This window comes from Oryx dammah, unplaced genomic scaffold (genome assembly GCF_014754425.2).
Source record: "Oryx dammah isolate SB20612 unplaced genomic scaffold, SCBI_Odam_1.1 HiC_scaffold_2, whole genome shotgun sequence".
In the NCBI taxonomy this organism is placed as follows: Eukaryota; Metazoa; Chordata; class Mammalia; order Artiodactyla; family Bovidae; genus Oryx; species Oryx dammah.
In genome coordinates, this window is record NW_024070186.1 from 24987934 (window position 1) to 25014686 (window position 26753).

Here is a 26753-nt window from a genome sequence, read left to right on the forward strand (position 1 = left end):
GGACAGAAAATCTATTTAGGAGACCAAGATTGTTAATTCAGTTTGTGACTAAAGCTAAAGTAATGATTCAAAGTGGAAATATCCTGATAAAAGTTGAAAAAAGAGAACATCCAGATTAGTTTAATAGCATTATGCAAGAAGGACTGCGAGTTGGAGATCCAGGCCAGGAACTGAAGGGCTTGGAGGCACAGGTGGTGGTTTTTAAAATGATTCTTCCAACTGCAGGTAGTGTCATTTAGAAGAGAAAAAAATAAATAGGAACAATTGGTTTATCCAGATGGTGTTAAAAAACAAAATGGGATTTGATTTCTGGACCGTGGTTTAAGATCCTGGAACTGATGAGTTTTGGGCAATGAACAAGGGAAATATGTCATGAAGACAAAAAATAAAAAGGTTTCCTTTTTAAATTTTTTTGTTTTGGGGGGAAGAAATCATTGGGAAGGAAATAGCAAATTGTTCTTGGGGAGAGGGGAAAGAACTAAAGAGAACTGAATGAACAAATACTGGTCTCAAAGAAAGAATAACATTGTAGAAGACATCCAGTGTTTCAAAAGAGTTAATTATAGGTGAAAGGAAGCTGGATTTATTAATATTTTTTGAGATTTTACTATATGCCAGCACCATGGCAAATCCTTCATACAACATGGACATCTTTCTACATCAGTAAAGATCAGCATTATTATTTTAAACGGATTCATAGTGTAGTAGGAGGGTCATTCTGGTGTGCTACAATGAAGTCTCCTGTTCATACATTTTCCCAACCTTTTTATGTGCTCTCTTTTCTCAATACCAGATGAACTTAAAAAAAAATTTTCAACAATTATCATGATTCAAATAATATATTAAAAAGTATACAAAATGTTTTCTATTATTTCCTGCCCCACCTCAATGATTACTCGTTTCCTTTGTATGTTTCCATAATCCTTTATGTTGTACTTTTTATATTATATAAACAAATATAAATATGTACTCTTTTTTCCTTTCTTAAAAAACACATAAGGTAAAAAGCATCTTGTGTTCATCTCTTTAGGGTAAAATCTTAGATGTGATATTGCTCAATTGAAGGGTAGTTCAGTTAGTATCTTAAACCTATTGCCCAGTTGCTCATCAGAAAAGTTGTATATAGCAACAGTGCATGAATGTCACAAAATCAAAAAGAATATTTTATTTTCTACTTTCAGTATTCCATATATCTGAAGATGTATGGGAATCTAGAATAAATGTTTAAAAAATCATGGATAATTCATAAGACTAGTTTTGGTATCATACAGAAGTGATTATACAAAAGAATTTGGACTTAATAACTTATAGACAAATGGACACAATCAGAAGGAAAGGTTTGATCTACCTTGTTATTTATTTTTCTGTGTTTATCTTATTGGGTTGATAGAGAGGTAGGAATGAAAAAATGGAAAAAATCAGTTATTTATATTTAAAGAAATACAGTTTAATGAGACAAAGAATAATCATGATAAGAAACTGGGGCTGACTTAGGATGAGAGTGAAAAAAGGGTAGACAGTTTCACTGGAGCTTGTATAATGATAAGGCATATTGTCAGATCATCTCTTCCTATTACTTTAGGAAAAAAAAACTGTTACAACCTCTGCTTTCTATTATTGAATTGATGCATGAGATTATAATGGAATTTAAAGCGATAATTCAACTGATGAACATGTACATTTGTCTTTTTTTCCTTCTTAAATAGACTTGATTGCCTGGAGAAATGGATACTTCTCCCTCCAAAAAATATCCAGTTAAAAAACGGGTGAAAATACATCCAAACACAGTAATGGTGAAATATACGTCTCATTATCCTCAGCCTGGGGATGGTGGATATGAAGAAATCAATGAAGACTATGGAAGTTTTATGGAAGAAAATCCAAAGAAAGGCCTACTCAGTGAAATGAAAAGAAAAGGAAGAACCTTCTTTGGAACCATGGATACCTGCCCTCCAACAGAAGACCCAGTGACCAATGAGATTGGACAGTTCCAAAGCTTTGCAGAAAAAAATATTTTTCAATCCAGAAAAATGTGGATAGTGCTGTTTGGATCTGCTTTGGCTCATGGATGTGTAGCTCTTATCACTAGGCTTGTTTCCGATCGTTCCAAAGTTCCATCTCTAGAACTGATTTTTATCCGTTCTGTTTTGCAGGTCTTCTCTGTGTTAGTTGTGTGTTACTACCAGGAAGCGCCCTTTGGACCAAGTGGATACAGACTGCGACTTTTCTTTTACGGTGTATGCAATGTCATCTCTATCACCTGTGCTTATACATCATTTTCAATAGTTCCTCCCAGCAATGGGACCACTATGTGGAGAGCCACAACCACCGTCTTCAGTGCCATTTTGGCTTTTTTACTTGTAGATGAGAAAATGGCTTATGTTGACATGGCTACAGTTGTTTGCAGCATCTTAGGTGTTTGTCTTGTCATGATCCCCAACATTGTTGATGAAGATAATTCTTTGTTAAATGCCTGGAAAGAAGCCTTTGGGTACACTATGACTGTGATGGCTGGACTGACCACTGCTCTTTCCATGATAGTATACAGATCCATTAAGGAGAAGATCAGCATGTGGACTGCACTGTTTACATTTGGTTGGACTGGGACAGTCTGGGGAATATCTACTATGTTTGTTCTTCAAGAACCCATCATCCCATTAGATGGAGAAACCTGGAGTTATCTGATTGCTATATGCATTTGTTCTACTGCAGCCTTCTTGGGAGTTTATTATGCCTTAGACAAATTCCACCCAGCTTTGGTCAGCACAGTACAACATCTGGAGATCGTGGTAGCAATGGTGTTGCAGCTTCTAGTGTTGCATATATTTCCTAGTGTCTATGATGTCTTTGGAGGGGTAATCATTATGATTAGTGTTTTTGTCCTTGCTGGCTATAAACTTTACTGGAGGAATTTAAGAAGGCAGGATTATCAGGAAATACTAGACTCTCCCATTAAATGAATACTTGATTATTATCTTGTTAGTGTTCAGTTACTAATAGGTACACTGCCATTTTAATGTTCACCTATAAATGTTTTTTTTGTGTTGTATAACTGACAGAGTGCTATATATAATTAATATATGCAGATGTAGAAAAATTTATTCTAGTCTTCTAAATATTAAATTATGTGGAATATCATGAATCTGGTCTCTTTGCTGTTAACAATAAAAGGTAATTTTTATTATAAAATTATTATTTATTATAAATAATAAAAGGTGGTAGAGAATGTCAATTTATAGCACTAAAGAACATAAGACTTGAAGAAATGACTCCTTTCCAGTGGAAATTCAGCAGTCCTAAAGATTAAGAAGTTAGAAAAAATGTTCATGTCCAGTGTTGTATAAGTGTTCAACAAAAATCCTTCAATATTCAGAACTCTGTAAGATGAAATGGTGAATACCAAGCCCTGTTTTTGTCATCTGTTTGCATTAGGGAACTAGAGATGATTGGGCTGGGTAAAGTAGCTGGAGTTGAGGCAAGAAAGAGGCAACAAAGGAAAAGGAGTTGGTTTTTCATTGGCAATGGTGGTCATCCTACCTTAGGAGAGGAAACTGTCTTCTCCTTGCCCTGGCCATATTAGGCAATGCATAGGAAATGGAGGTAGGGAGAACATGGATTCCTGCCAGCTCTACTTAGTCTATGCCATTTTGTGCCATATGGTGTGAGACTGAATGCTGCAGGAGGGTCTACTCATCCTCAGTTATGCCGGTCTCTTCCAAACCTGCCCTTGTTTATGATTTTGTAGCAAGTACATGTGTGAGCTGCAGCAAAGGTACTCCTTACTCCTGGAAAAGACACTAACAATAATCATAGTACAGCAGAAAACTGACAACTTCGTGTACTGGATTCTTTTCAAAAGAGCTGCTGCTGCTGCTAAGGCGCTTCAGTCGTGTCCGACTCTGTGTGGCCCCAGAGACGGCAGCCCACCAGGCTCCCCCGCCCCTGGGATTCTCCAGGCAAGAACACTGCAGTGGGTTGCCATTTCCTTCTCCAATGCATAAAAGTGAAAGTGAAGTCGTTCAGTTGTGTCTGACTCTTAGCGACCCCATTGACTGCAGCCTTCCAGGCTCCTCTGTCCATGGGATTTTCCAGACAAGAGTACTGGAGTGGGGTGCCATTGCCTTCTCCTTTCAAAAGAGCTAAAAGTCTGTAAAACTGCATAAGGTAGCATTAGTTTGGATCCAATCTGGGAAGTTTTTACTAATTTAGCACAAACAAATGTTGATATGTTACTGGTTGTTAAGTTATTGTTATTGAGCTATCTTAACTTCAGATACACTCATCCATAACTTTCCTATGTAATGCTATGGCTCAGACTCTACAAACTACATTTTCCTATGCCAGCTGGTATCTCGCTAGGTTAGAGGTGATAGCTGCTCTCTGTAGTTACCACATCTGGGCTACTTCAGCATTCCCTTTTTGCTTTTCCAGTCCATCAACACTCAGTGGTAAGTTCTCTGTTGTAATATCTTTTGATTTCTGTTCTCTTGACTAACATGCCTTTGGACAATACCCCAAAGGAACCCACAGCCATTTGTAGGGTGTTTGTGTTTTTGGGAAAATGTTAACATTCAGATTTTCTGGGAATTATTGGCTCTCAATAGAAATTATGCAAATTGAAGCAAAGAAACAAAGAGATTTGAAAAAAAATGAACAGATCTTGGAATGACCTGTACTAAGGAGTAAGAAATTTAGCATAAATTTAAGTGTAGTCACAGAGAAAGAGAGAACAGGCAGAAAAAAATACTTGAAGAAATGCTGGCAAGAATTCAATAAAAAGATACAATAACCAGCAATCCACACATCCAGGGAAATAAGTGAACCCCCCCAGGAGCATAAATACAAAGAAAACCACACCTAGAAACATAGTGTAACTGCTGATAAACTAAGATAAAGAAACAAATCTTAAAAGCAGCCTAACCTACAGAAAAACAATGATAAGAATTACAGCTAGCTTCTCATCAGAAACAGTGGAGGCCAGAAAGCAACAGAATGACAGTTTAAAGTGCTGTTAAGAAAACCCTTTGATGGCTTCTCATTGCCTGTAGTATAAAAACAAAGGCCCTTAACTTGCATAACCCACTCTTGCTTACATTTTGTCATCTTTTGCTCTAGCAATATTCTACTGTTGTGTACTTCCTTTTTTAAAAAACTAAAAAAAAATTTTTTATGGAGGCCCCTCTATGTGAAAAGCCCTTCTCTTCTTTGCCTACTTATTTACCTTGACTAGCCTGATCACACACACACCTCCCCTCGCATTGTGGCCTAATGTCTCCCTGTAGACATCTATTGCTGTATTTACTATACAAATAATAAGTATCAGTTTAAATTTCATTCTCTGACATTGGATGGAGCTCCTTTAAGACTGATTTTTAAATCTCTGGTATGTATTGTAGTGCTTAACACAGATTGAACTCAATAAATTTTTGTTTAATTAATTCCCATAAAAGAGTAATAATACTCAACCCAGAAAGTGAATTTAGCTACCAGGGTTCACTAATCTCTACACTTCACAGTCAAGCCTGTGATTAGTGACTTCTTACTGATTTAGTAGGTAGGATTTTGTTTTTGTTTGTTTTGTCCTATGTAGTCCTTACAGTGATATTAAACTAGATCATTCTCTCTAATCATTTCTAACTACAAGTCCTCAATAGTTTCCTGGGAAAGGTCTTGAGACACGGAGGCTCATTTTACCTTTCCTTGTCTTCCCAAATTCTTTCCTCTGGGATGAATGAAGTGAACTACCTATATGTTCTTATCCTAGATTGATTAACTACCTGTATCTGAAACCCCATTTCTAGTCCATAGGTCATAAGTTTTGACCTAAATATTGTTGCCTGATTCTGGCTAGTCCACTCAGAAGTAATTAGCAGGGTTGATTCCCATTTTTGGTTTGAGTTCTGCTAAAAGAGAGGAAGAAGAAGTCAAGCACATGTTTCTATTTGGAAGTTGGGGAGACAGTGTGAAAGGTCTCTGGGACAACACCCACCCCTTACAAACATGGGCTCCATACGTCTAAGTATACTATTGAGCAATTCCATACATGACTTCCTGTCTATCTATCCCAATGCTTTCCTCTCATTTCTGTTTCCTTATTTTTATTCTTCAATTCCTTCTCTTTCTCTTGTATTTTTTGAGTTTTTCTTTCTTTCTTTCTTGAGTTCCTGGTAAGAATAGGGTGATGAGGGAACATTTAAAGAAAAGTTAAAAAGAAAATACGTATTTACAGGAAACTAAAATCCTTTTATGAAAAAATTCTCTCCCTTATTTCTTCTATTACTTAAACAGATGGCACACAGTAGTAGTTAAGAGATCTGGATCAAAATCTCACAGTCTGTTCAGATCATTGACCCATTCAAAATACATAATCCCTTACAAAATAAAATCTAAAATTAAATGACCTCAGCATATTTTTTTTCTGGGTTTATTTTCCTCATTTATGGAAGTGGTCTAAGCTACCTGATAGCAAGGACTATTTTACCTGTTATATTTGTATTCACATTCCCCTAATCCCATCACATGTTAAAAAACTAAAGCTGAACTGAGCCAGGTGTAGCTAAGTTTGTTATGAGCCAGGTGTACCTAACGGTTTGTTGTGTGAAACTATTTTGGAGAAATAGTTTCAACCTTTGGACAATGGGTTTATACAGCTTCAAAAATGAATGAAATATCTCAATCCATAAACTTTATAAGATGTATCAACAAATAAAACTATTGTGTTAGAGCTATAACAATAGTGTGGGCTGCTGTAACAAAATGTCATAGACTGGGTGGCTTAAACAACAATAATTAAACTTCTCATGGTTTTGGAGATTGGAAGTCCCACGTCTGGATGCCGGCAGGGTTAGTTTCTGGTGAACACTCTCTTCCTGGTTTGCACATGGCTGCTTTCTCACTGTGTCTTCTAGTTGTGAGGACAGACAGCAAGATAGTGTCTATGTCTCTGCAGTCACTTCTTATAGAGGACACTAATTCTATAGGATTAGGGCCCCACTCTTATCACCTCAGTTAACCTAAATTATCTCTGAAAGGCCTTGTCTCCAAATACAGTCACATTGTGGGGTTAGAGCATCAACACAGGAATTTTGAGAGGGGACACAATTCAGTCCATAGCAGCCATGATAAAATATACAAAGGTATTTAGATCCTTAGAATAAATCCAAAATCCACTTACATTATTAACTTTAGATCCTAATTACAGGATATAGATGGAGTTGCTGCCCAGATTTTCCTGGTCCAATTGCCCTCTCAACTTGAGGCCAGGAAGGGGCCACAGGTGATTTATGCTTGACCGTGTGATCCTATATATGGCAAGTGAACCATATTCCTCTATTAGGATCCAAATGAATAATTCTGAAGTTAAATACAGAAAAGCGTAAATGAATGAAATTGGGGATTGAAGCTGTACTAATGCCTTAAACAATATTTACTGACGATCTACCATGCGCTAGAATCTGCTTGCAAAGTGGGAGACCTCGGTTCGATCCCTGGGTCCAAGATCCCCTGGAGAAGGAAATGGCAACTCACTCAGTATTCTTGCCTGGACAATTCCATGTGTTACAGTCCATGGGGTCGCAAAGCGTCAGACAGGACTAAGTGCCTAACACTACCATGTGCTAGGTACTGGGGAAAAACAGTACTGACTGACATGATTCCTGATTTGAGTTTACAATCCAGGTAGGGGTAGGGAGGTCTTCCCATATGGTAAAGAATCCCCTTGCCAGTGCAGGAGACGCTGGTTGTATCCCTAGGAAATGGCAAAAAGCTCCAGGATTCTTGCCTGGCAAATTCCATGGAGAGAGGAGCCTGGTGGGCTTCAGACCCATGGAGTCGCAAAAAGTCTGGCTCTTTCAGCAGCTAGATGGGGAAAACACCTGTGCACTTACCAGGCTTCCCTGGGCGGCAAACGCCTAAGCAGAGCCACAGAGATGGCTGGGGAGGAAAAGGCAGGTGATGGGGTTTGAAGCTCCGGCGTGGGGAGAACCAACTTACTGATGGCAGGTGTCTGGGGCAGGGCCGCTAAGAAAGAACAGACCTGTCACCGAAAGTCACTGTCCTCACAGCAAGGCTACGGCAACCAAGAATGGAAGCTATCCACGCACCAGGGCGCTTCGAAGGCCCTCAGACTCAGCTTATTTTGGTTTGCGGTTCAAGTTAAGGACACGTCTTACATTTTTCTCTCAGGACTCTATGTTCAGGCCTTTTTGTTTGCTTTTCATTTTCGCTGCCGTCCCTAAGAACTTTCCGCTGGTAAGACCTTCTTCAGGGGCAGAAACCAGAAGGAAGCTCCCAGAGCAGTCGGGGCTTAACTCGGAAAGCAGTCAGTTTTGCTGTGGAATCTCCTGTGGCGCTGAGAAGGAAGGCCCCAGAATAATCAGCCAGAGACACAGAAGCAACAAAACCCAGAAACTGGCAGGGCGCTCCTGTCTCTCTCACTCCCTCTCCACCGAGCAGCCTCAGCTCGACACCTAGCACAGCAATTGATTGACAGGCGGGCTCGCCCAATCCCAGAGCGGCGAAGACCGCCCTCGCGTCAGTGATAGGAGGGAAGGGGAAGACTGAACCTATTAGATTGGGCAGGGAGGGGGGTTTCCTGTCCGCGCGGGTCCGCCCAGGGCCTCGCGACCAGTCGGCGCTGCAGCCCCGCCCTCCCGCCGCGCGCGCCCCGCCCCTCTCCCCAGAGCTACGCGGCGGCAGAGCGGAGGCCTCGTGCCGTAACGGCCATCGCGGCGGCCGTGGCGGCGTCCCTGCCCTCCTCAAGTGAGCTGGCGCCGCCCGGGCTCGGCAGAGGGGAGGTGAGACGGTCCTGCCGGCAGGCAGACGCACAGACAGCCTTTTCTCGTCCGGGGAATCTACATAGCCCGTTACTTGCCGCGGTGCTTCCTCTTCCCTGCTGAAGTTAGCTCCCGGGGCGCCGTCTGCCGGCTCGGAGCTAAGCCGGAGGGGGCGGGGAGGCCGCTTGGTCGGGCCTGGGCTTTTTGCCTCGCGGCTTCGTGCGACCCTCCGGCCACTGCCCTGGGCGGCGCAGCCCTACGACCTTCCTGTCCCTCCCTGGAGCGTCGGGTCCGGGTGAGCGCTGCAGCCGGCCGCCCCCGGAGGCTGGGAGGTCGAGTGTGTGGCGTGCACCCGTCTCCTTTTCTTTACCTCTCAAAGTCCTGACGGCTTTGAGGCGCATTCCGAGGCCGCGGAGGTAGGGCCGCGGTGGTGGTGGAGGGGGGCGCTTACCTCTAGGAGTCAGGGGGAGCCGTTCCGGGTGCGGAGGATGGACATCCTCGGGATGCGCCTCCCGCCCCTCCCCCCACCCAGCCCCCTGTCGTTTCCCTCGTTGGGAAATCTGGGTTATTTTAATATCATGGATTCGTACGTGAGTTACTTGGGCTGTAAGCTTTTGACTTGAGTTGTAATATATCCGGGGGAGAAAATGTATCTTGGTAGTTGGTTTGTAACCTTTCTTATGTATGTCCATAAAAGTTTGCTATTAGAAGCTCGGGAAGCTGAATTTTGTGCGGGACTGAGAACCCTTACTTTATAGACGCCCAGTTTAGTGTTAAACTAATGAACTAGTCACTTAAAAATAATTCTACCCGTTAACTTTGGCAAGAAACCAGGGGAGTTAGGAAAGGATGAGTTGAAGAAGAAATTTCTATCCCCATCTTGGGTGGTGAGCAAAAAAAGCTCTCTGTCCAGTCAGGACGAGTAAGTGTTGCAAGAGGTATTCATTTTTAAAAATCTTACTTTGGTAAATGTAAGAAAGACCAGCCATACAGTTTATTAAGCAGATGGAAAGTGCTGTGTCTCAACCTTCAGGGAGTTTACAGAGTAAATGGGGAATTATCCAAGAAGAAGGTTCTGTTTGTCTGGTAATTGTCAGTAATGTTCAGTTCTTAAATAGGTATCCCTAATAGTTTGATAGAAACTCGAGATCTATGCTTTGGTTGATTAATAGTTTTATTTCATTTTCAATGCAAACTTTACCATTTTCTTCTTTGGAAAATTGTGAACAGTTTGCAGAATGTTCAAGATTTCTCAGCTGTGCTTGTTCATATATTAAATTTTAAACTTGTTTGTTCTGTTTTTCTAAATATTTAGTCTAGATTTTACTAGTGCTTTCAGGTCCTTGAAAATAAAACTTGAAACATAACATGGTACATTTTTTTAGATATTGAAATATATTTTAGGCCACTGGATTTTTGCACCTTTGAGAACTTCCCTGCCAAACCTCAAGGTAGATCTGATGCAAATATTATAAATCACTTGTCAGGAAGACTTGATAAATCCATATCCTGTCTATTTTATTCTTTTATAGTTTTAACAATTTTTACAATTTATTTACCTTTGTAATATGGAAAAATACCAGATATTTTTCTGCCTACACCAGAAGACTAAATGATTTTCTTATTTAGTCAATAAGTAGAATTGGAGGAAACTATTGAAATCACTAAGCATTTAACAAATTCTCTGTCAATACTTTGCTGTGCTGTTTTAGGAAGACAACTGACAGGGCCAAAAATGACATTTAAAGATTATTTAATAAGGCAACAATTCTGTCTGGATGTTCCTCACTTTATTTGAAAGATAGAATTTATAGTCTTCCTTCAAAACTGATTCCATATGCTGACTTTGTTTTGGTGATGTTTATTATGCCTTAAACTACCCAGGCATAAGCCCTGGTTTTATCTTAAGACTTCCTCTCACCACATAACATTGCCCAATTTTTGTCAGCCATTTTCTGAAATTTCTTTCGGATATCTGGTCTAACCACTCGTTTTCTTTTTTCCCCCCAGTAGCTTTTAACCGGATTTTCTGCCTCTTTTCTCCCTGCTTAGTATGTTCTGGCTTCTGCCTTGTTCTAAAATAGTGCTTCCACCGCCCTCACTGTTAAACCAGCATTAGTTCCCTGTTATTTAGAGTATAGTTCAGAATTCCCAGCCTTCTAACAGTCTGCTCAAAACCTGTTTTTTTCTAATGATAACAGTAATTCTCTATAGGAGCTGTCCATCCTAACACAAACCAATCTCTTGTTCTCATCTAGATTGTGTATTTTTCTGCCTTCATGTCTGTTGACACTTTGCCTGTTTATTGCTAGTATTTTTTAAAAGAAATTTCCCTCCTTAAATTAAGTGGCAAGTAAAGTCAGATTTTGTTGACATTTCACATTTGGTCCTTCCGCACAGCCTTCTAGATCTTTCTGTTTCTGTGTTGTTGCTTTCCTTTGAACCCACAGCCCTTGCTGTTTTATCATTTCTTTGGTTTTTAATATGTGGACTTGTATTATAATACTATGGAACAATATTGTGGGAATGTTGAATCCATCCTTCCATTTTATACATAGGGAAAATGTAATCCATACAGACTAGGTTCACTGAAATTCACCTAGTGACCCTGGCAGAGCTGACTTATATATACCTTAATTTCCTACTTGATTTCCTACCTCAAGTTCTGTATATTAAAAAAAATTTATGTGTGTATTCTTATGAAACTATACGTCTTTTCATCTCTTGCAGTGTTGTTTTTTATTGTTTGCTTCGCATTGCTTTGCATTTTGTGTATTAATTAGATTCAGAACCTCTGTATGAGGGGAGGGGAACCTTTATGACCTGAATTGTTTGAATCATTGAAACAGTGATTTAAAGTCTACAGGAAGTCTTTCTCTAGCTTGTTGGGTATATTAACAGCTAAAATATTGGTGTGTCCACTGTTGAGTCCTATGACCCATTAAAAATGAATCTCTTACACATTTTACTGTTGGATTTTAGTTTGAATCTCTTGAAAAAGAGAAACTCTTTGGGAACCTTGAAAGTAAACGTGAACGATGTATTACTTGTAAGGCATCTGAGTTTACTGATCTAACTAAACGCTGTTTTTGATAGAACAGGAACACTTTCGCTAATTTTTTCATTTTGTTCTGTCAAGAACCAGATTGTTGAGCAATTTGTTTATTGAGCAGAACATTCTGAAAATCATTTGTTCCACTTGGAAAGTTGGAGAGCTTTTGTATGTTCTTCACACTCTGCCCCCTGCCCCCACCCCAACTCTATAAAGTTTCTGTTAAAACCAGCAGCACAGAGTTTCCTTGGTATTTTTCTTAATATTTATGTAACAAGACAAGTAGCACAGAAAAATTAGGTGAAGTATCTCAGGAGGTTATGCTTGACATTTTGGGCCTGAAACAAATTAGAAGCTATTTTTGTTTTATTTTTTTGGTTGTTTGTGAATGGCTTATTTTTATTTGTTTAAATAAATTATCTGCTAAAATAAACTGTTGAAACACTGATTCTCTTGTTCTTTATTCCTGAAATTGTACTTAAGGAGTGCTAAATTGGATAAGTGTGCTATGAGTAATTTCTGTTCAAACAGACCAGTTGAATAAAGCAATGAGAGTATGCCTTGGGGAAATCTTTTAAAAAAATGAATGCATCTAAGAAGGTTTTTTTTTTTTTTCCCTTGGTGAAGCAGTCTTCCAAAAGTCTCAGTATATGCTTCAAAATCATGTTGCACTTAGATCAGTTCAGATAATAAATATAACAAAGGATTTAGTATTCCTTGTACTTTATGCCTATTCCAGGTATATTATGAAAACATTTTATTAATGCATTGGAAAAGTTTTTGGAAATGCTTGATCATTTCCAGATACAGTATGTTTTTAAGTAACATTATTTTTAGGTACATTTAGAATACCTTCTGTACCACCTCTCAATTTGCTGCATGGGGGGTCAGTGGGGCGGCCCCCCCCGCCCTCATTTTTTTTTTTTAACATGTTCTTAGTAAGCTGTGTAAAACTTTCCATAATTTAGCTTTTGCCAGCTTCTATCTGCATCTCTTGTCATTATCTTTTTCCTTTAGGCTGCTCTTTGGGCCTTGAGTAACCAAACTCCTTTTTGCCTTGTAGCCTGTGAACCCGTCTGGCAGATGGCTTCCTTAGGGTAATAAGTATTAAGTTTGGCTGCTAGTAATAAAAACTCATCAAATAATTATTTCTCTCCTATGCTAGAGAAATCCAGAGTTTGCATGGCACTCGTTTTTTAAGTGTTATTCCTAGTTTTTTTTTTTTTTCCTATTATAAATAACTTTGAAATAAAGATCTTTGTGTATAAGGCCTTAGAAAATTTTCCTTTTGATTAGTCCTTGTTGTGGGATCCAATTGAAAAGTCCACTGATTTCTTCAAAAACTTGTTTAGAGACAGTATTGTTATATATTTTTAAATTGTTAGGTGCCCAAATTTCAGTGTATCCATAATGAATTTTTCCATTTGTAGGCATCGTATTACCATCACCCAGGTCAAAGTATAGAACTTTCCCAGTGCTCCAGAAGGCTCTCTCATGCTTCCTCCCAATCTGTGCCTCTTGCCTCCCAAAGTAATCACCATTTTCACCTGTATTACCATAGATTATTTTTACCTGTTCTTGAACTTATGGAACCATACTGTATATACTCTTTTGTGGCTGCTTTTACTTAACTTTGTGGATTCACCCATGATGCTGGGTGCAGAAGTAGTTGGTCTTATTCATTGATGACTGAATTTTGTTGGATGAATAGATATGCAAAAAAAAATCACCATTAATGAATATTTATTTACATTTTTTAAAGCAGTTGTGAATAAAGCAGCTGTGAACTTTTACTTACAACTCTTTTAGTGGACATACACCCTTATTTCTTTTGAGTGTGTGTGTGTGTGTGTGAGTAGAATTGCTCTGATTTGTCTACCAGTTTTTGACTTGATCAAACTAGTTCTTTAGCTGGTCTACCTGTTATCTAAAACAGGGATTTCCCCCATTACCATAAAACTATTCCCTTTGCCTTAAATTTCTTATTTTCTGTGAATCATAATTTTTTTTATTGGTTTGACCCCCCCCTCATTTTGATGGGTTATATTGCACAGTAGATTCCTGTGAAAAGTTGAGATCTGTATTAATAACCCCTCCTTTATTTATTTATGTAGGTCTTCCCACTGATTTGGTTGATTGAGTAATGTATTGTAGGTTGGAAATAATTTTCCTTAGAAATTCTGAAGGCATCTATCCATTGTTTTCTAGTTTGTAACTGTTTTAGGAATTTTGAAGACATTCTGATTCCTGATCCTAATGCTTTTGGCCATTTTGGAATTTTTTTAATTTCATGAGACTGTGACTTGGCATACTCTCATGAAATACATTTAGTTTTGTGTGTTTCCCTAGATGTTATTCATTGTGCCCTCCAAATCTACCAAATTATGTTCATCAGTTCTGGTAATTTTTCTTTAATTTCTTAATTGATGGTTAGATTAATTGCCTAGGACTGCCATAACAAAATACCACAGACTGTGTGTTTTAGATAACAGGTACTAATTTTCTCACAGTTCTGGAGGCTGGAAGTCCAAGATCAAGGTGCCGTTGGGATTGGTTTCTGATGAGTTTGCTTCTTGGTTTGTAGACAGCTGCCTTTTCACTGTGTCCTTACAGGGCCTTCTGCGGAAAGAGCTGTATCTTTCCTCCTCTTGGGAGGATACCAATCCTGTTGGATTAGGGCCCCACCCTTATGACCTCTTTTAACCATAGCTACCTTCTAAAGGTCCTATTTCCAAATACAGTCACGTTGGGGGCTAGGGCTTCAACATACAAATTTTGACAGGACACAATTCAGTTCATAACAATGGTTTCCTCTTCTCCTGCTTGCATCTCCTCTCTCTATGAAACTTCTGTTATTTCTTTGGATCTCTTAGACTAGTCCTCTAATACTTCCGTTTTCTTTTGCTTTTCACCTAGTCTTTTTGCTCTGTTTTATCTGGGAGTCTTTGTTAACTTTATTTCCTAAGCCTGGTGTTGAATTTTCCTTTTTTTGTTGTGAAGATTCTGATTTTCCAAGAGTTGTTTTTCTCTTAAAATTTCTCTTTTGTAGAGCACATCTTGTGTTTGTGTCATGGATGCCTTGTCTTTAATTTCTGAATATAATTTAAAAAAAAACCTTTTTTTTCTTTTTACAGCCTCTTCTAAATTGGTCTCCAACTTTTCTGTTGGAGGCTTACTTAAGTGTCAGTAAACCTTGGATGTTATCTAGAGAGTGAAAGTCTGAATTGATGGAAACTTAAAGACTTCATAGTGGCCTAAGTGAGCCATTTTTTAAAGAAAACCCTGATTGATGTCCAGGAGGTGTTTTCCTCTTGGGTCAGGTTCGTGAAGGAAAATGCAAATCTGCTTGAGGGCTGAAAGTTTGGCTGCCAGTTTTTTTTGGTGTGAGGGGTTGGATTTCCCACCCCTCTACTTTTGGTAAGGTATGCTGCTGCTGCTGCTGCTGCTAAGTCGCTTTAGTCGTGCCCGACTCTGTGCGACCCCATAGACGGCAGCCCATCAGGCTCCCCCATCCCTGGGATTCTCCAGGCAAGAACACTGGAGTGGGTTGCCATTTCCTTCTCCAGGGCATGAAATTGAAAAGTGTAAGTGAAGTCACTCAGTTGTGTCCGACTCTTCGAGACCCCATGGACTGCAGCCCACCAGGCTCCTCCGTCCATGGGATTTTCCAGGCAAGAGTACATGCCAGTCTTTATTTCTGGTGAGAGTGGGGAAGCCAACCAGTCTGAATGATACTACATTTTTAAAGGGTTGTAAAAAAGAGAATAATATGTAATAGAGACTATGCGTGACCCATAAAGACTAAAACGTTTGCTATTTAGCCCTTTACAGGAAAAGTGTGTACCTTGTTCTTGTTGTAATGGTTCTGATTTCCTTTAATAAAGCTTCTGGACTATAACTACTTTTAGTCCTACTCAGGCTTAAGTTTACAACCTTGGAACTTCCTGAAGCTCTTTGTTTTAATTTAGTCCAGTGCATAACATGGAAGTTATGACTAAGAATTGGTAGGATATACTCTATTCAGAGATACGAGATATTTTTATTTTAAAATCTCAAAAAGACAAGTTTTTGAAGAAATAAATCACAACACATAATGAGTGTACGCATGCATTGTTCTTTGTCTTGTCACCTAAGTGCAGAACATGAGTGCATATACTTGGAAAAATGGCAGAGTGACAGTTGTATTAAGAACAGGCCCAAGTCATATTTTAAATGAGCCACTTTCATCTGCTCTCTCTGTAGTCAGTAAATCATAATTGGCAGAATAAATTGGCTCTAGACAGGAAGCTGTTCCAGGCAGTAGTATATGTATATATGGGTGTGCACGCGCGCTTCTATTTTTCCACCTGATATCAGTCAGAAATGAGAGAATTAATGTAAGCCCTGTGGCAGAATGGGAGAAACAGGAATTATGTTGTTACAGGAAATAAATGTCTTATCCTTTAAGTCCTAGCTGCCAAAAAACTAAGTTGTTTAGTCTTAATTGTGTGAGCAGTCTCATCACAGGTTTCTGTATAATGATCTTTTTCTTTCCGCTAAATGACGACTGTCTTTAGTGTTGATGTGTTTTTCTTTTTTTGGCTGCACCATGTGGCCTGTGGGGTCTTAGTTCCCTGATCAGGAATCAAACCCATGTCCCCTGCTCTGGGAGCATGGAATCTTAACCACTGGACTACTAGGGAAGTCTGTGTTATTTTTTGATCTATATATTCCAGAGTTGTTTCTATGAATATATAAACTCATGCTAACTTAAAAATAGGATCCCATGCTACATCTTGTTTTCTAACTTATCTTTTATAAACATCCTTTTAAGTCAGTATGAACTCAGTTGTTCATGTCCGACTCTTTGCGACCCCATGGACTATATATAGTCCACGGAATTCTCCAGGCCAAAATATTGGACTGGGTAGCCTTTCCCTTCTCCAGGGGATCTTCCCAACCTGTGGATCAAACCCAGGTCTCCTGCATTGCAGGCAGATTCTTTACCAGCTGAGCCACAAGGGAAGCTCCAGAATACTGGAGTAGGTAGCCTATCCCTTCTCCAGCAGATCTTCCGGACCCAGGAATTGAACCAGGGTCTCCTGCCTTGCAGGTGGATTCTTTACCAACTGAGCTATCAGGGAGGCCCTGAGTCAGTATATATAAGTTTAAAGATTCTAGAATCAGGCAAGTTAAATTCCAGTATAGGTAGACTTCATGACTAGATAGACTTCATCACTATTTGTTTGGGCATATGCCTTTTTTAAAGCTTATTCTTCAGAAGATTATTATAAAGTTTACATGATAAAGTTGGCTTAAAACTCAGCATTCAGAAAACTAAGATCATGGCATCTGGTCCCATCATTTCACGGCAAATAGATGGAGAAACCGTGGAAACAGTGGCAGACTTCATTTTTTTGGGCTCCAAAATCACTGCAGATCATGATTGCAGTTATGAAGTTAAAAGACGTTTCCTCCTTGGAAGAACAGTTATGACCAACCTAGACAGCATGTTAAAAACCAGAAACTACTTTGCCAACAAAGGTCTTTCTAGTCAAAGCTATGGTTTTTCCAGTGTTCATGTATGGATGCGAGAGTTGGACTATAAAGAAAGCCGAGTGCCTAAGAATTGATGCTTTTGAACCGTGGTGTTGGAGAAGACTCTTGAGAGTCCCTTGGACCGCAAGGAGATCCAACCAGTCCATCCTAAAGTATATCAGTCCTGATTATTCATTGGAGGGACTGATGCTGAAGATGAAACTCCAATACTTTGGCTACCTGATGTGAAGAACTGACTCATTGGAAAAGACCCTGATGCTGGGAAAGATTGAAGGCAGGAGGAAAAGGGGACGACAGAGGATGAGATGGTTGGATGGCATCACTGACTCAATGGACATGAGTTTGAGTAAACTCTGGGAGTTGGTGATGATCAGGAAGGCCTGGCGTGCTTCAGTCCATGGGGTCACAAAGAGTTGGACACGACTGAGCGACTGAACTGAACTGAACTTACATGATAATTCATGTCTTAACTGCTAAGCAGTGTTTGGTGCACATTAAGAACTTTAGGATCAATTTCTAGGTGTAAAATACCAAGGTTCAAAGATATAGAGGTTTTAAGTGTTGATAATGGTTGCCAAAGTACTATTCAGAAAAAAATACTGGTTTATCTATTTACCAACAAAATGTTCCTTGTTTTTGCATTGTTATTCTAAGTTTTGCCAGCCTGGTAGCTAAAAAACTGGCAGAACTAAAGAGACAAATGTACAAGTACAATTTGGGATATTTTGGCGTAACTTTACGTGTGTTGGGAAGATCCCCTGGAGAAGGGAAAGGCTACCTACTCCAGTATTCTGGCCTGAAGAATTCCATGGACTATATAGTCCATGGGGTCACAAAGAGTCGGACATGACTGAGCAACTGAACTGAACTGAGTTAACTTTGAGTAATTATTAATAGTAGAACAACTACATACTCTTAGATTATTATACAAAGACTTCTGTGTAAAGATACATTAACTTTTACTCCCCTCCAAAGCCTACCGAGATTATCATATAGAATTTTTTTTTATATATAGATTTGAACTGTACAGGTAAAATGGAAGAAGCAGTGAAATTTGGAAGCTGGAAAGCAACAGACTGATAGAAACATCTTCAGTTCAGTCGCTCAGTCGTGTCTGACTCTTTGTGACCCCATGAACTGCAGCACGCCAGGCCTCCCTGTCTTATCACCAACTCCTGGAGTCCACCCAAACCCATGTCCCTTGAGTCAGTGATGCCATCCAACCATCTCATCCTCTGTCATTTGCTTCTCCTCCTGCCCTCAATCTTGCCCAGCATCAGGGTCTTTTCAGTTGAGTCAGCTCTTCACATCAGGTGGCCAGAGTATTGGAGTTTCAGCTTCAACATCAGTCCTTCCAATGAACACCCAGGACTGATCACCTTTAGGATGGACTGGTTGGATCTCCTTGCCATCCAAGGGACTCTCAAGAGTCTTCTCCAACACCACAGTTCAAAAGCATCAATTCTCACATCCATACATGACTACTGGAAAAACCATAGCCTTGACTAGACGACCTTTGTTGACAAAGTAGTGTCTCTGCTTTTTAATATGCTGTCTAGGTTGGTCTAAGAAACAACTTAGACTTAAAAATGTTCAGTCCTAAACTGGAAGTGGGGAAAATGGAGAAGAATCCTCAGGCTCAGGAATTTGCAGCATCAGGTATTCTTGTGGAAGAAGCAGGCTAGAGTGGTGCTAAAAATAGGATTGTTTGAAAGCCTGTTTAAGGAGTCAGCTCAGTCATTCTAATAGCCTAAAAAGTAGAAACAGCCCAAGTGTCCATTACCTGATAAATGGTAAATAAAATGATATTATAATAAAAGTAGTGAGGAACTCCTACATGTTGTAACATGAATGAACCTTAACAATATGTTTATGTGAGAGAAGCCAGTCACAAAAGACCACATATTATGTGAATCTATTTTGTATGAAATGTCTTGAAAATACAGATCTATAGAGATAGGGAGTAAATTAGTGGTGGCCTAGGACTGGGAATTGGGGAGATAAGAGGGAGATGGGAAATGACTGCTCAAGGGTACAGATTTCTTTTTGGTATAATGAAAATGTTCTAAAATTGTGATGATTATACAACTGAATATACCAAAATCATTGAATTGTGTGCTCTAACTTGATCACTTATATAGTATTTGAGTTATATCTCAGTAAGCTCTTATTAAAAAAAGCAGCATGAGCTTAGATATTTTTGTCACTTTTAGCTAAGTGACTGCCCTCTTTACTACCTCAGCAGAAGACTGAAGGTTTATTCTCTACAGTGGGTAAAATGCAGTGTCTCTGAGAGAGGGATAGATACTTACTAGATATAATTGAAGACCAGGTGTCCTACAGAGAACACTTGGATCATGTAAATGTGCTCAGTGTTAGAACCGTATTGAAGTCTCTTCTCTTGGGGCCCAGAATCTTGACAGTCAAGTAGGAACTTAGAGCAGGGATCCCAAGCCTCCAGGATCTAATGTTTGATGTTTTGCGGTGAAGCTGATGTAATAATAATAGGAATAAAGTGCACAATATATGTAATACACTTAAACAGTCCTGAAACTACACCTGATCCATGGAAAAATAGTCTTCTATGAAACCAGTCCCTGGTGCTAAAAAGCTTAGGGACCGCTGACTTAGAGGATGATTCTCAGTAGAACCAAGAAGAAAAACTCTTTAAATTGTACACAGTTTTTAGGGCCCAGCTTTTAAATATGAGTAAATCAAGGATCACCAGGTTAATGAGAGAAGCTTTTTTAATACAGGAGACCAAATAGAAAAAAAGAATTTGGAGCAATCAGAGCAAAAAAAAAAAAGCTCTTGAAGATGAGAGGGTAGTAGCAAGAAGAAAACACCCTAGAAGAATAGAAGTTAGAGTAGAAGCAAGTGCAAGTGTCAGTCAGTCAGTCTGACTCTTTGCGACCCCATGGACTGTCCAGCTCCTCTGTCCATGGGGATTCTCCAGGCAAGACTACTGGAGTGGGTTGTATGCCCTCTTCCAGGGGATCTTCCTGACATAGGGATTAAACCCAACTTTCCCTCATTGCAGGCGGATTCTTTACTGTCTGAGCCACCAGGGAAGCCCTAGAGTAGACCTTGGGTAAAGTAGAGGAAAAGATGGAAAGCAGTGTAAAAGAAAACAGCAATACAATTCAAAAGTCAGTCCAGGAGATCAACTTCCAGGTAACAAAAATGCTGGTAAAAAAAACAGTGTAGAGAAGAAATATTCATGAAATATTAAAAAAAAAAAAACCCAGAGAGTTCAGGAACATTATTTTACATATTGAAAGGTCCTTTGAGTACTCAAGGAAAATGAATAAAAAAGATAAATGTACTTGGAATCAGTGTCTAGTCAGGAAAATGAAGACCATGCTACTTATAACAATTTTATAATACAAAGAACTATTTAGCCATATGTAATGGGTAAAGTTGTATCCCTGCAAAATGATATTTGAAGTCCAACCTGCAGTACCTCAGAATGTGTCTGTCCTTGAAAAGATTCTTTTCAGAGGTAATCAAGTTAAAGTAAGAAGGTAAAGTCATAGAGTGTCCTTTAAGCCAGTATGACTGGTGTTAAGATTTTTTTGGACTATTTTAACTTGTTACAATATTGCTTACATTTTAAGTTTTGGTTTTTTGGCTGCAAAGCATGTGGAATCTTAGTTCCCTGACCATGGATCGAACCAGCATCCCTACACTGGAAGGCAAAGTCTTCCAGTGGACTTTGGACTGCTGGACTACCAAGAAAGTCCCAACTGGTGTTCTTTAAAAATATTTGGGAAATTTAGACATAAATCTGGACACAGGTATGCATAGAGGGAAGATGGCTATTTACAAGCCAAGGAATGCCTGCCTTGTAGAAGCTAGGAGAGAGTCCTGAAACAGATTATTAGTACATTGAGACAGAGCATGGCCAATACTTTTGAGTTTAGACTTGTGACCTCTACAACTTTGAGAAGTATTTCTATTGGAATCCAATCTAGTTTGTGTTACTTTGTTACAGCAGCTCTCAGAAACTAATAGACTAGGTAATTAGAGGACTGAAAAGGCAATAAGGGAACTTTCAGGTATCACAAAGTAACTGTAGGAAGTAATTTCTAGCCCACCTTTAGGTTTAGGAGAACAAAGAGAAGAGATTGGAATTAAAAGAAATCCTGAAGAATGTCCCTGAGGCACTGGAACTCAAAAGTCTAAGAAGTTGCTGTATGCTCTGGAAATAAAAGTATTTTAGGAGACTTGATGAGGCTGGTCTGGAAAAGGTGGGAGAAACAAAAGTTGTTAACCGAAAACCAGTTGCTGATACTAGAATAATTGCTATTGCCAGAGTGAAGGCTGACCATTGATACTGAGCTGAAGGAGTATCTCTCTGTTTCTTCCTTCAGTCTTCCAGTGTCTTGCTAGTGTCCCCTTGGGCAGAGTCTAACAGGAAGCCAGCTAGCAAAGAAATGTGGTTTGCAGGGTTCCAGCCCCTACAGAGCAGTGAAGAGTAGGTTTGAACTCTGGGACAATAGCTTACTAACTAACAGACACTGAAATATGTTATTGTAGAAGTTTGGAATACATGGGCCAAAGAATATCGATAAACTTCCAGAGGGGGAGAAATGGGTCTTTCAACTTCAGAGATTGAGTATTCTCAACTGCAACCTCTCAAGCCGGAAGACTGAGCAATGCCCTCAAATTCTGGAGGAAAATGATTTCCAAGCTAGAATTCTTTACCCAGCCAAATTATTACACACAAGTATAAAATGTAGACATTTTAAGTCATGCAAGGTTTCCAAATATTTCTCTTCCTCACTAATGCTATTGTGTGATTTGCTCCACCCACCAAAAAGAAGGAGTAAATGTCAATGAGAGGAGAAGGGGAGCAATATGGAAGCAGGGAATAGAATTCTAAAGGGACAAGTGGCATCCTTAAGGTAATAAAGAGGATTCCCTTCATGCTGCTGCTGCTAAGTCGTTTTAGTCTTGTCTGACTCTGTGCGACCCCATAGATGGCAGCCCACCAGGCTCTCCCATCCCTGGGATTCTCCAGGGAAAAACACTGGAGTGAATTGCCGTTTTCTTCTCCAATGCATGAAAGTGAAAAGTGAAAGTGAAGTTGCTCAGTCGTGTCTCTTAGCGACCCCATGGACTGCAGCCCACCAGGCTCCTCTGTCTATGGGATTTTCCAGGCAGCAGTACTGGAGTGGGGTGCCATTGCCTTCTCTTCCCTTAATGCTAACTGATTGCTAAGTGAAAGAGCACGGAGTCTGGATTTGAATAGGTGAAAAGGCCCTTGTGGTTTTATGACAATGAAACTATTAGAATACCTTGTGTCTGTATCTCTTAATATAGGCAATTGGCAAAGAGTGTGAAGTTGATTTAGTGATGTCTTTTGCTTACTTAGTTGAAGCCTAAGAGCTTCATTTTAAGAGCTGGAGTTTAGACCTTCATTCTGGAATTACTTTTCTCTCGTACTGTCCCTTAGTTTAATCGTGTCATGTGATTATACATAGTATTGGTATGTGGTTGATTCACAAATTTATGTCTCTGTGCAAGACCTCTGCTCCAAGGTCCAGAGTCATAGATTATTATCTATTACTTTGTAGAAGCCACGCCAAAACTGAGTGGTTTAAACCAATGATCATTTTATTTTGTTCATAGGTCCATGTTTAGGCAGGACTTGGGTAGAGATGGCTTGTATCTGTTCCATGAGGTATCATATAAAGGTGACTTACTCATGTTGCTGACAAATTGTTAATAGTTGATTGAGGGTTCTGTGGCTGGCTGTGGGTTGGGGACCTTGTTTCCGCTCCTATAGATATCTGCCTAGGGCTGCTTGGGCTTCATCATAGCATGATGGCTGTGCTCCAAGAACAGGCATTTTTAGAGAGTCCAGCAGAAGCTGTGACAGTTTTTATTATGACAGCCTTGGAAGTCGGGGAGCTTCACTTATGCATAGTAATAAACATGCCAGCGTTCAAGGCTACGGAAACTGACTGTCTCCTCCTCACTTCCCTCCATGCAGAGGCGGTGTCTAAATCATACAGAGTCATGCAGTATTGAAGATACTGTTTCAACCATTTTTGGAAAATACAGTATGCCACATATATCAAACTTTTTCCTTTATATTGCCGCTTGTATATTTTAGAGATTTTGAACTTAAAACAATCAAAAAAAATTCTTGATTTCTCACTCTTAAACTGCACCCTTTCCCTTCTTTCCTCCAGTAGTCCACTCCTCAGTGTTTCTCATTTCATTAAGTGGTATTGCCATTCACGCAGGAGCTTGCTTTCTTTACTTCCCATACTTCTAGTCCCTCCTGTCTCTTGGAACTCCAGATACATCTTGAATTGTTCTGTGCTCTATCTACACCGTCACCATAACATTCACGTCCAGGCTACCAAGCCACCGTCATCATTTCACTTGGACTCTTGTCAGTATTTGAGATATGATTAACATTAGCTTCAGGTATGCCATGTAATGATTCATGTCTTTTTAAAAAATTGTGGTAAAATGCACATAACATAAAATTTACCTTTCTAACCAGTTTTAAGTGTAAATAGTTCAGTATTGTTAAGTATTTTCACATTGGTGTGCAACCAATCTCCAGAACTTTCCTGCCTTGCAAAAACAAACACTGCCATCACTAAACAACTTGCCATTCTCCCATTCCCCCAATGTCTGGCACCCACAATTCCCCTTTCTGGTTCTTTTTGTTTCTGTTTGTTTGCTCTGGATACTTCATGTAGGTGGAATCACTGGCATTTGTCTTTTTATGGCTGCATTATTTCACTTAGCATAGTCTTCATGTGCAAAATTTTCTTCCTTTTTAAGGCTGATAATATTCCATTGTATATATATACCACATATTGTTTATCCATCTGTTGATGGACACTTAGTTTGCTTCCACTTTCGGCTATTATGAGTAATGCTGCTATGAACATAAAGGTACAAATGCCTGTTCAAGTCTCTTTTCAGAAATTGCTAGACCACATGATAATTCTGATTTTTTTGAGGAACTGCGATACTTCCTTTTGAGGAACTATGATTCCTCCCTCCCTTCCTTCACTCTTTTCTTGATAGTAGCTCTCCTAATGGATATGAGGTGATATCTCACTGTGGTTTTGAGTGTTGTTTTCCTAATGATTCATGATGTTGAGCACCTTTTTATGTGCTTGTTGGTCATTTGTATATATGTAGCTGTTGTCGTTAAGTCGCTAAGTCCTGTCGACTCTTTGTGACCCCATGCCCTGCACTGCAGCATGCCAGGCTCCTCTGTCCTTCACTCTCTTCCTGAGTTTTTTCAAATTCATATCCATTGAGTCAGTGATGCTATTTAACCATCTCATCCTCTGTCTCTCCCTTCTTCTTTTATCTTTAGAGAAATGTCTGTATAAGTATTTAAAATTTTTGTTGTTGAGTCTTAACTAGTCTGATGGACTAGTTTATATTTCTTCTGTTTTATTTTTTCCTTTAACTAATTCTTTACCAGTTTATATTTCTACTGTTTTATTTTTTCCTTTAACTAATTCTTTACCAGTAGTCAAAGGATGATTTTTAAGATTTCTGTATTAATCGTGACATGCTAACAGCTCTGCTGCTGCTGCTGCTGCTAAGTCGCTTCATTCGTGTCAGATTCTGTGCGACCCCAGAGATGGCAGCCCACCAGGCTCCACCATCCCTGGGATTCTCCAGGCAAGAACACTGGAGTGGGTTGCCATTTCCTTCTCCAATGCAGGAAAGTGAAAAGTGAAAGTGAAGTCGCTCAGTCGTGTCCGACTCTTTTCGACCCCATGGACTGCAGCCCACCAGGCTTCTCCACCCATGGCATTTTCCAGGCAAGAGTACTGGAGTGGGGTGCCATTGCCTTCTCCGTCACCTCCTTGATATCCATACGTTTGTTTTCTACATTGGTGCCTCTGTTTCTGCTTTACAGATAAATTCATCTCTTCCATTTTTCTAGATTCCACATAAAAGTGACACTATATGATATTTGTTTTTCTCTTTCTGACTTACTTCACTCTGTATGACAGTCTCCAGGTCCATCCTCATCTCTGCAAATGGCACAGTTTCGTTCCTTTTTATGGCTGAGTAATATTCTATTGTGTATATATGCCATAACTTCTTTACCCATTCATATGTTGACAGACATCTAGGTTACTTCCTTGTCCTGGCTATTGTAAATATTGCTGCAATGCAACATGGGGGTGCATGTATCTTTTTGAATCATTAAATATTTAGAAACTGAATAACTATTAAAAGGTTCAAACATGTTACTCCTTGTAAAAGACAAGCCTATGTACATGTGGGTTAACATAAGCAATTACTTCTCACAAAGCCATTGTCAATAGAATTTTACATCTAGTAATGAAATGAATTTAAAAAGGAAAATGGGAGTATAAACCTAGAATTTAAAATGTAATCTTTTTATAATATCATGAAACATGCAGCCCACCAGGCTCCTCCGTCCATGGGATTTTCCAGGCAAGAGTACTGGAGTAGGGAGCCATTGCCTTCTCAGCTCTATTAAGCAACAAATCTTAAGTGGCTTACCATGATGGAAGTTTATATTACTTCACGTCAGTCTACTGTATATGTGTTTTGGAGGCGTTGTTACTAAATCATATCTGACTCTTTTGTGACCCCATGGACTGTAGCCCATCAGGCTCCTCTGTCCATGGGATTTCCCAGGCAAGAATACTGGAATGGGTTGCCATTTCCTTCTTCAGGGGATCTTCCCGACCAAAGACTCAAACCCACATTTCCTGCATTGGCAGGCGACTTCTCTACCTACCACTGAGCCGCTAGGGAAGCCCCTATGTGAATAGAGGAGGAGTGGGGCTACCTCTACTCTATGCGGTAATTCAGAGGCGTAGGCTCCTCTGTCTTTTTAAGTTATCACTGTCACATGACAATGTAGCTTTTGAGATGGTCTTGAAAAGGGAAGCAAGTATGGAGGAAGATTCTGGGGTCTGCTTAGAAAGTGGCATATATCACTTTCACCCACATTTCATTGGTCAGAACTGAGTCCCATGACTCTGTCTAACTATAGAGGCTGCTGAGAAATGTTGTATAGCAGTTATACTAATGAGAAAACATAGATATTCACGAGCAATAGCTCTGGCAGTCTCTGCCACAGTGTGTATTAGGTTAGAACTCCCCCGATTAAGGGCTTCCCAGGTGGCTCAGTGGTAAAGGATTCGCCAGTACAGGAAATGCCGGTTCAATCCCTGAGCCTGGAAGATCTCCTAGCGTAGGAATTGGCAACCTACTCCAGTATTCTTGCCTGGAAAATCCCATGGACAGAGGAGCCTGGTGGGCTGCAGTCCATGGGGTTGCAGAGTCAGACATAACTGAGTACAGCACAGCACAGCCCCTGATTAAAACCCTTTAATAACTTTATTACCCATAGAATA

General features: G+C 39.7%; 2 protein-coding genes across 5 annotated transcripts in view; both read left to right on the top strand.

Moving 5' to 3' along the window:
* Positions 1-3138, top strand: part of SLC35G2 (solute carrier family 35 member G2) — a 41705-nt gene extending 38567 nt beyond the window's left edge. Inside the window, exon 2 of the mRNA XM_040233176.1 lies at positions 1707-3138. Within this exon, the coding sequence (XP_040089110.1) occupies positions 1725-2960 (1236 nt within the window). The 5' untranslated portion in view covers positions 1707-1724 and the 3' untranslated portion in view covers positions 2961-3138. The remainder of the gene's footprint in view (positions 1-1706) is intronic.
* A 5509-nt stretch (positions 3139-8647) lies between these two features.
* The window catches only part of NCK1 (NCK adaptor protein 1), a 77454-nt gene continuing 59348 nt past the window's right edge, over positions 8648-26753 (top strand). Inside the window, exon 1 of one of the 4 annotated variants that reach the window (XM_040233190.1) lies at positions 8648-8795. The gene's annotated coding sequence lies outside the window, so the exon portion shown is untranslated. Of the gene's footprint in view, positions 9070-26753 lie in introns of all 4 variants that reach the window. The other 3 variants (XM_040233197.1, XM_040233206.1, XM_040233214.1) reach the window with 3 other exon arrangements.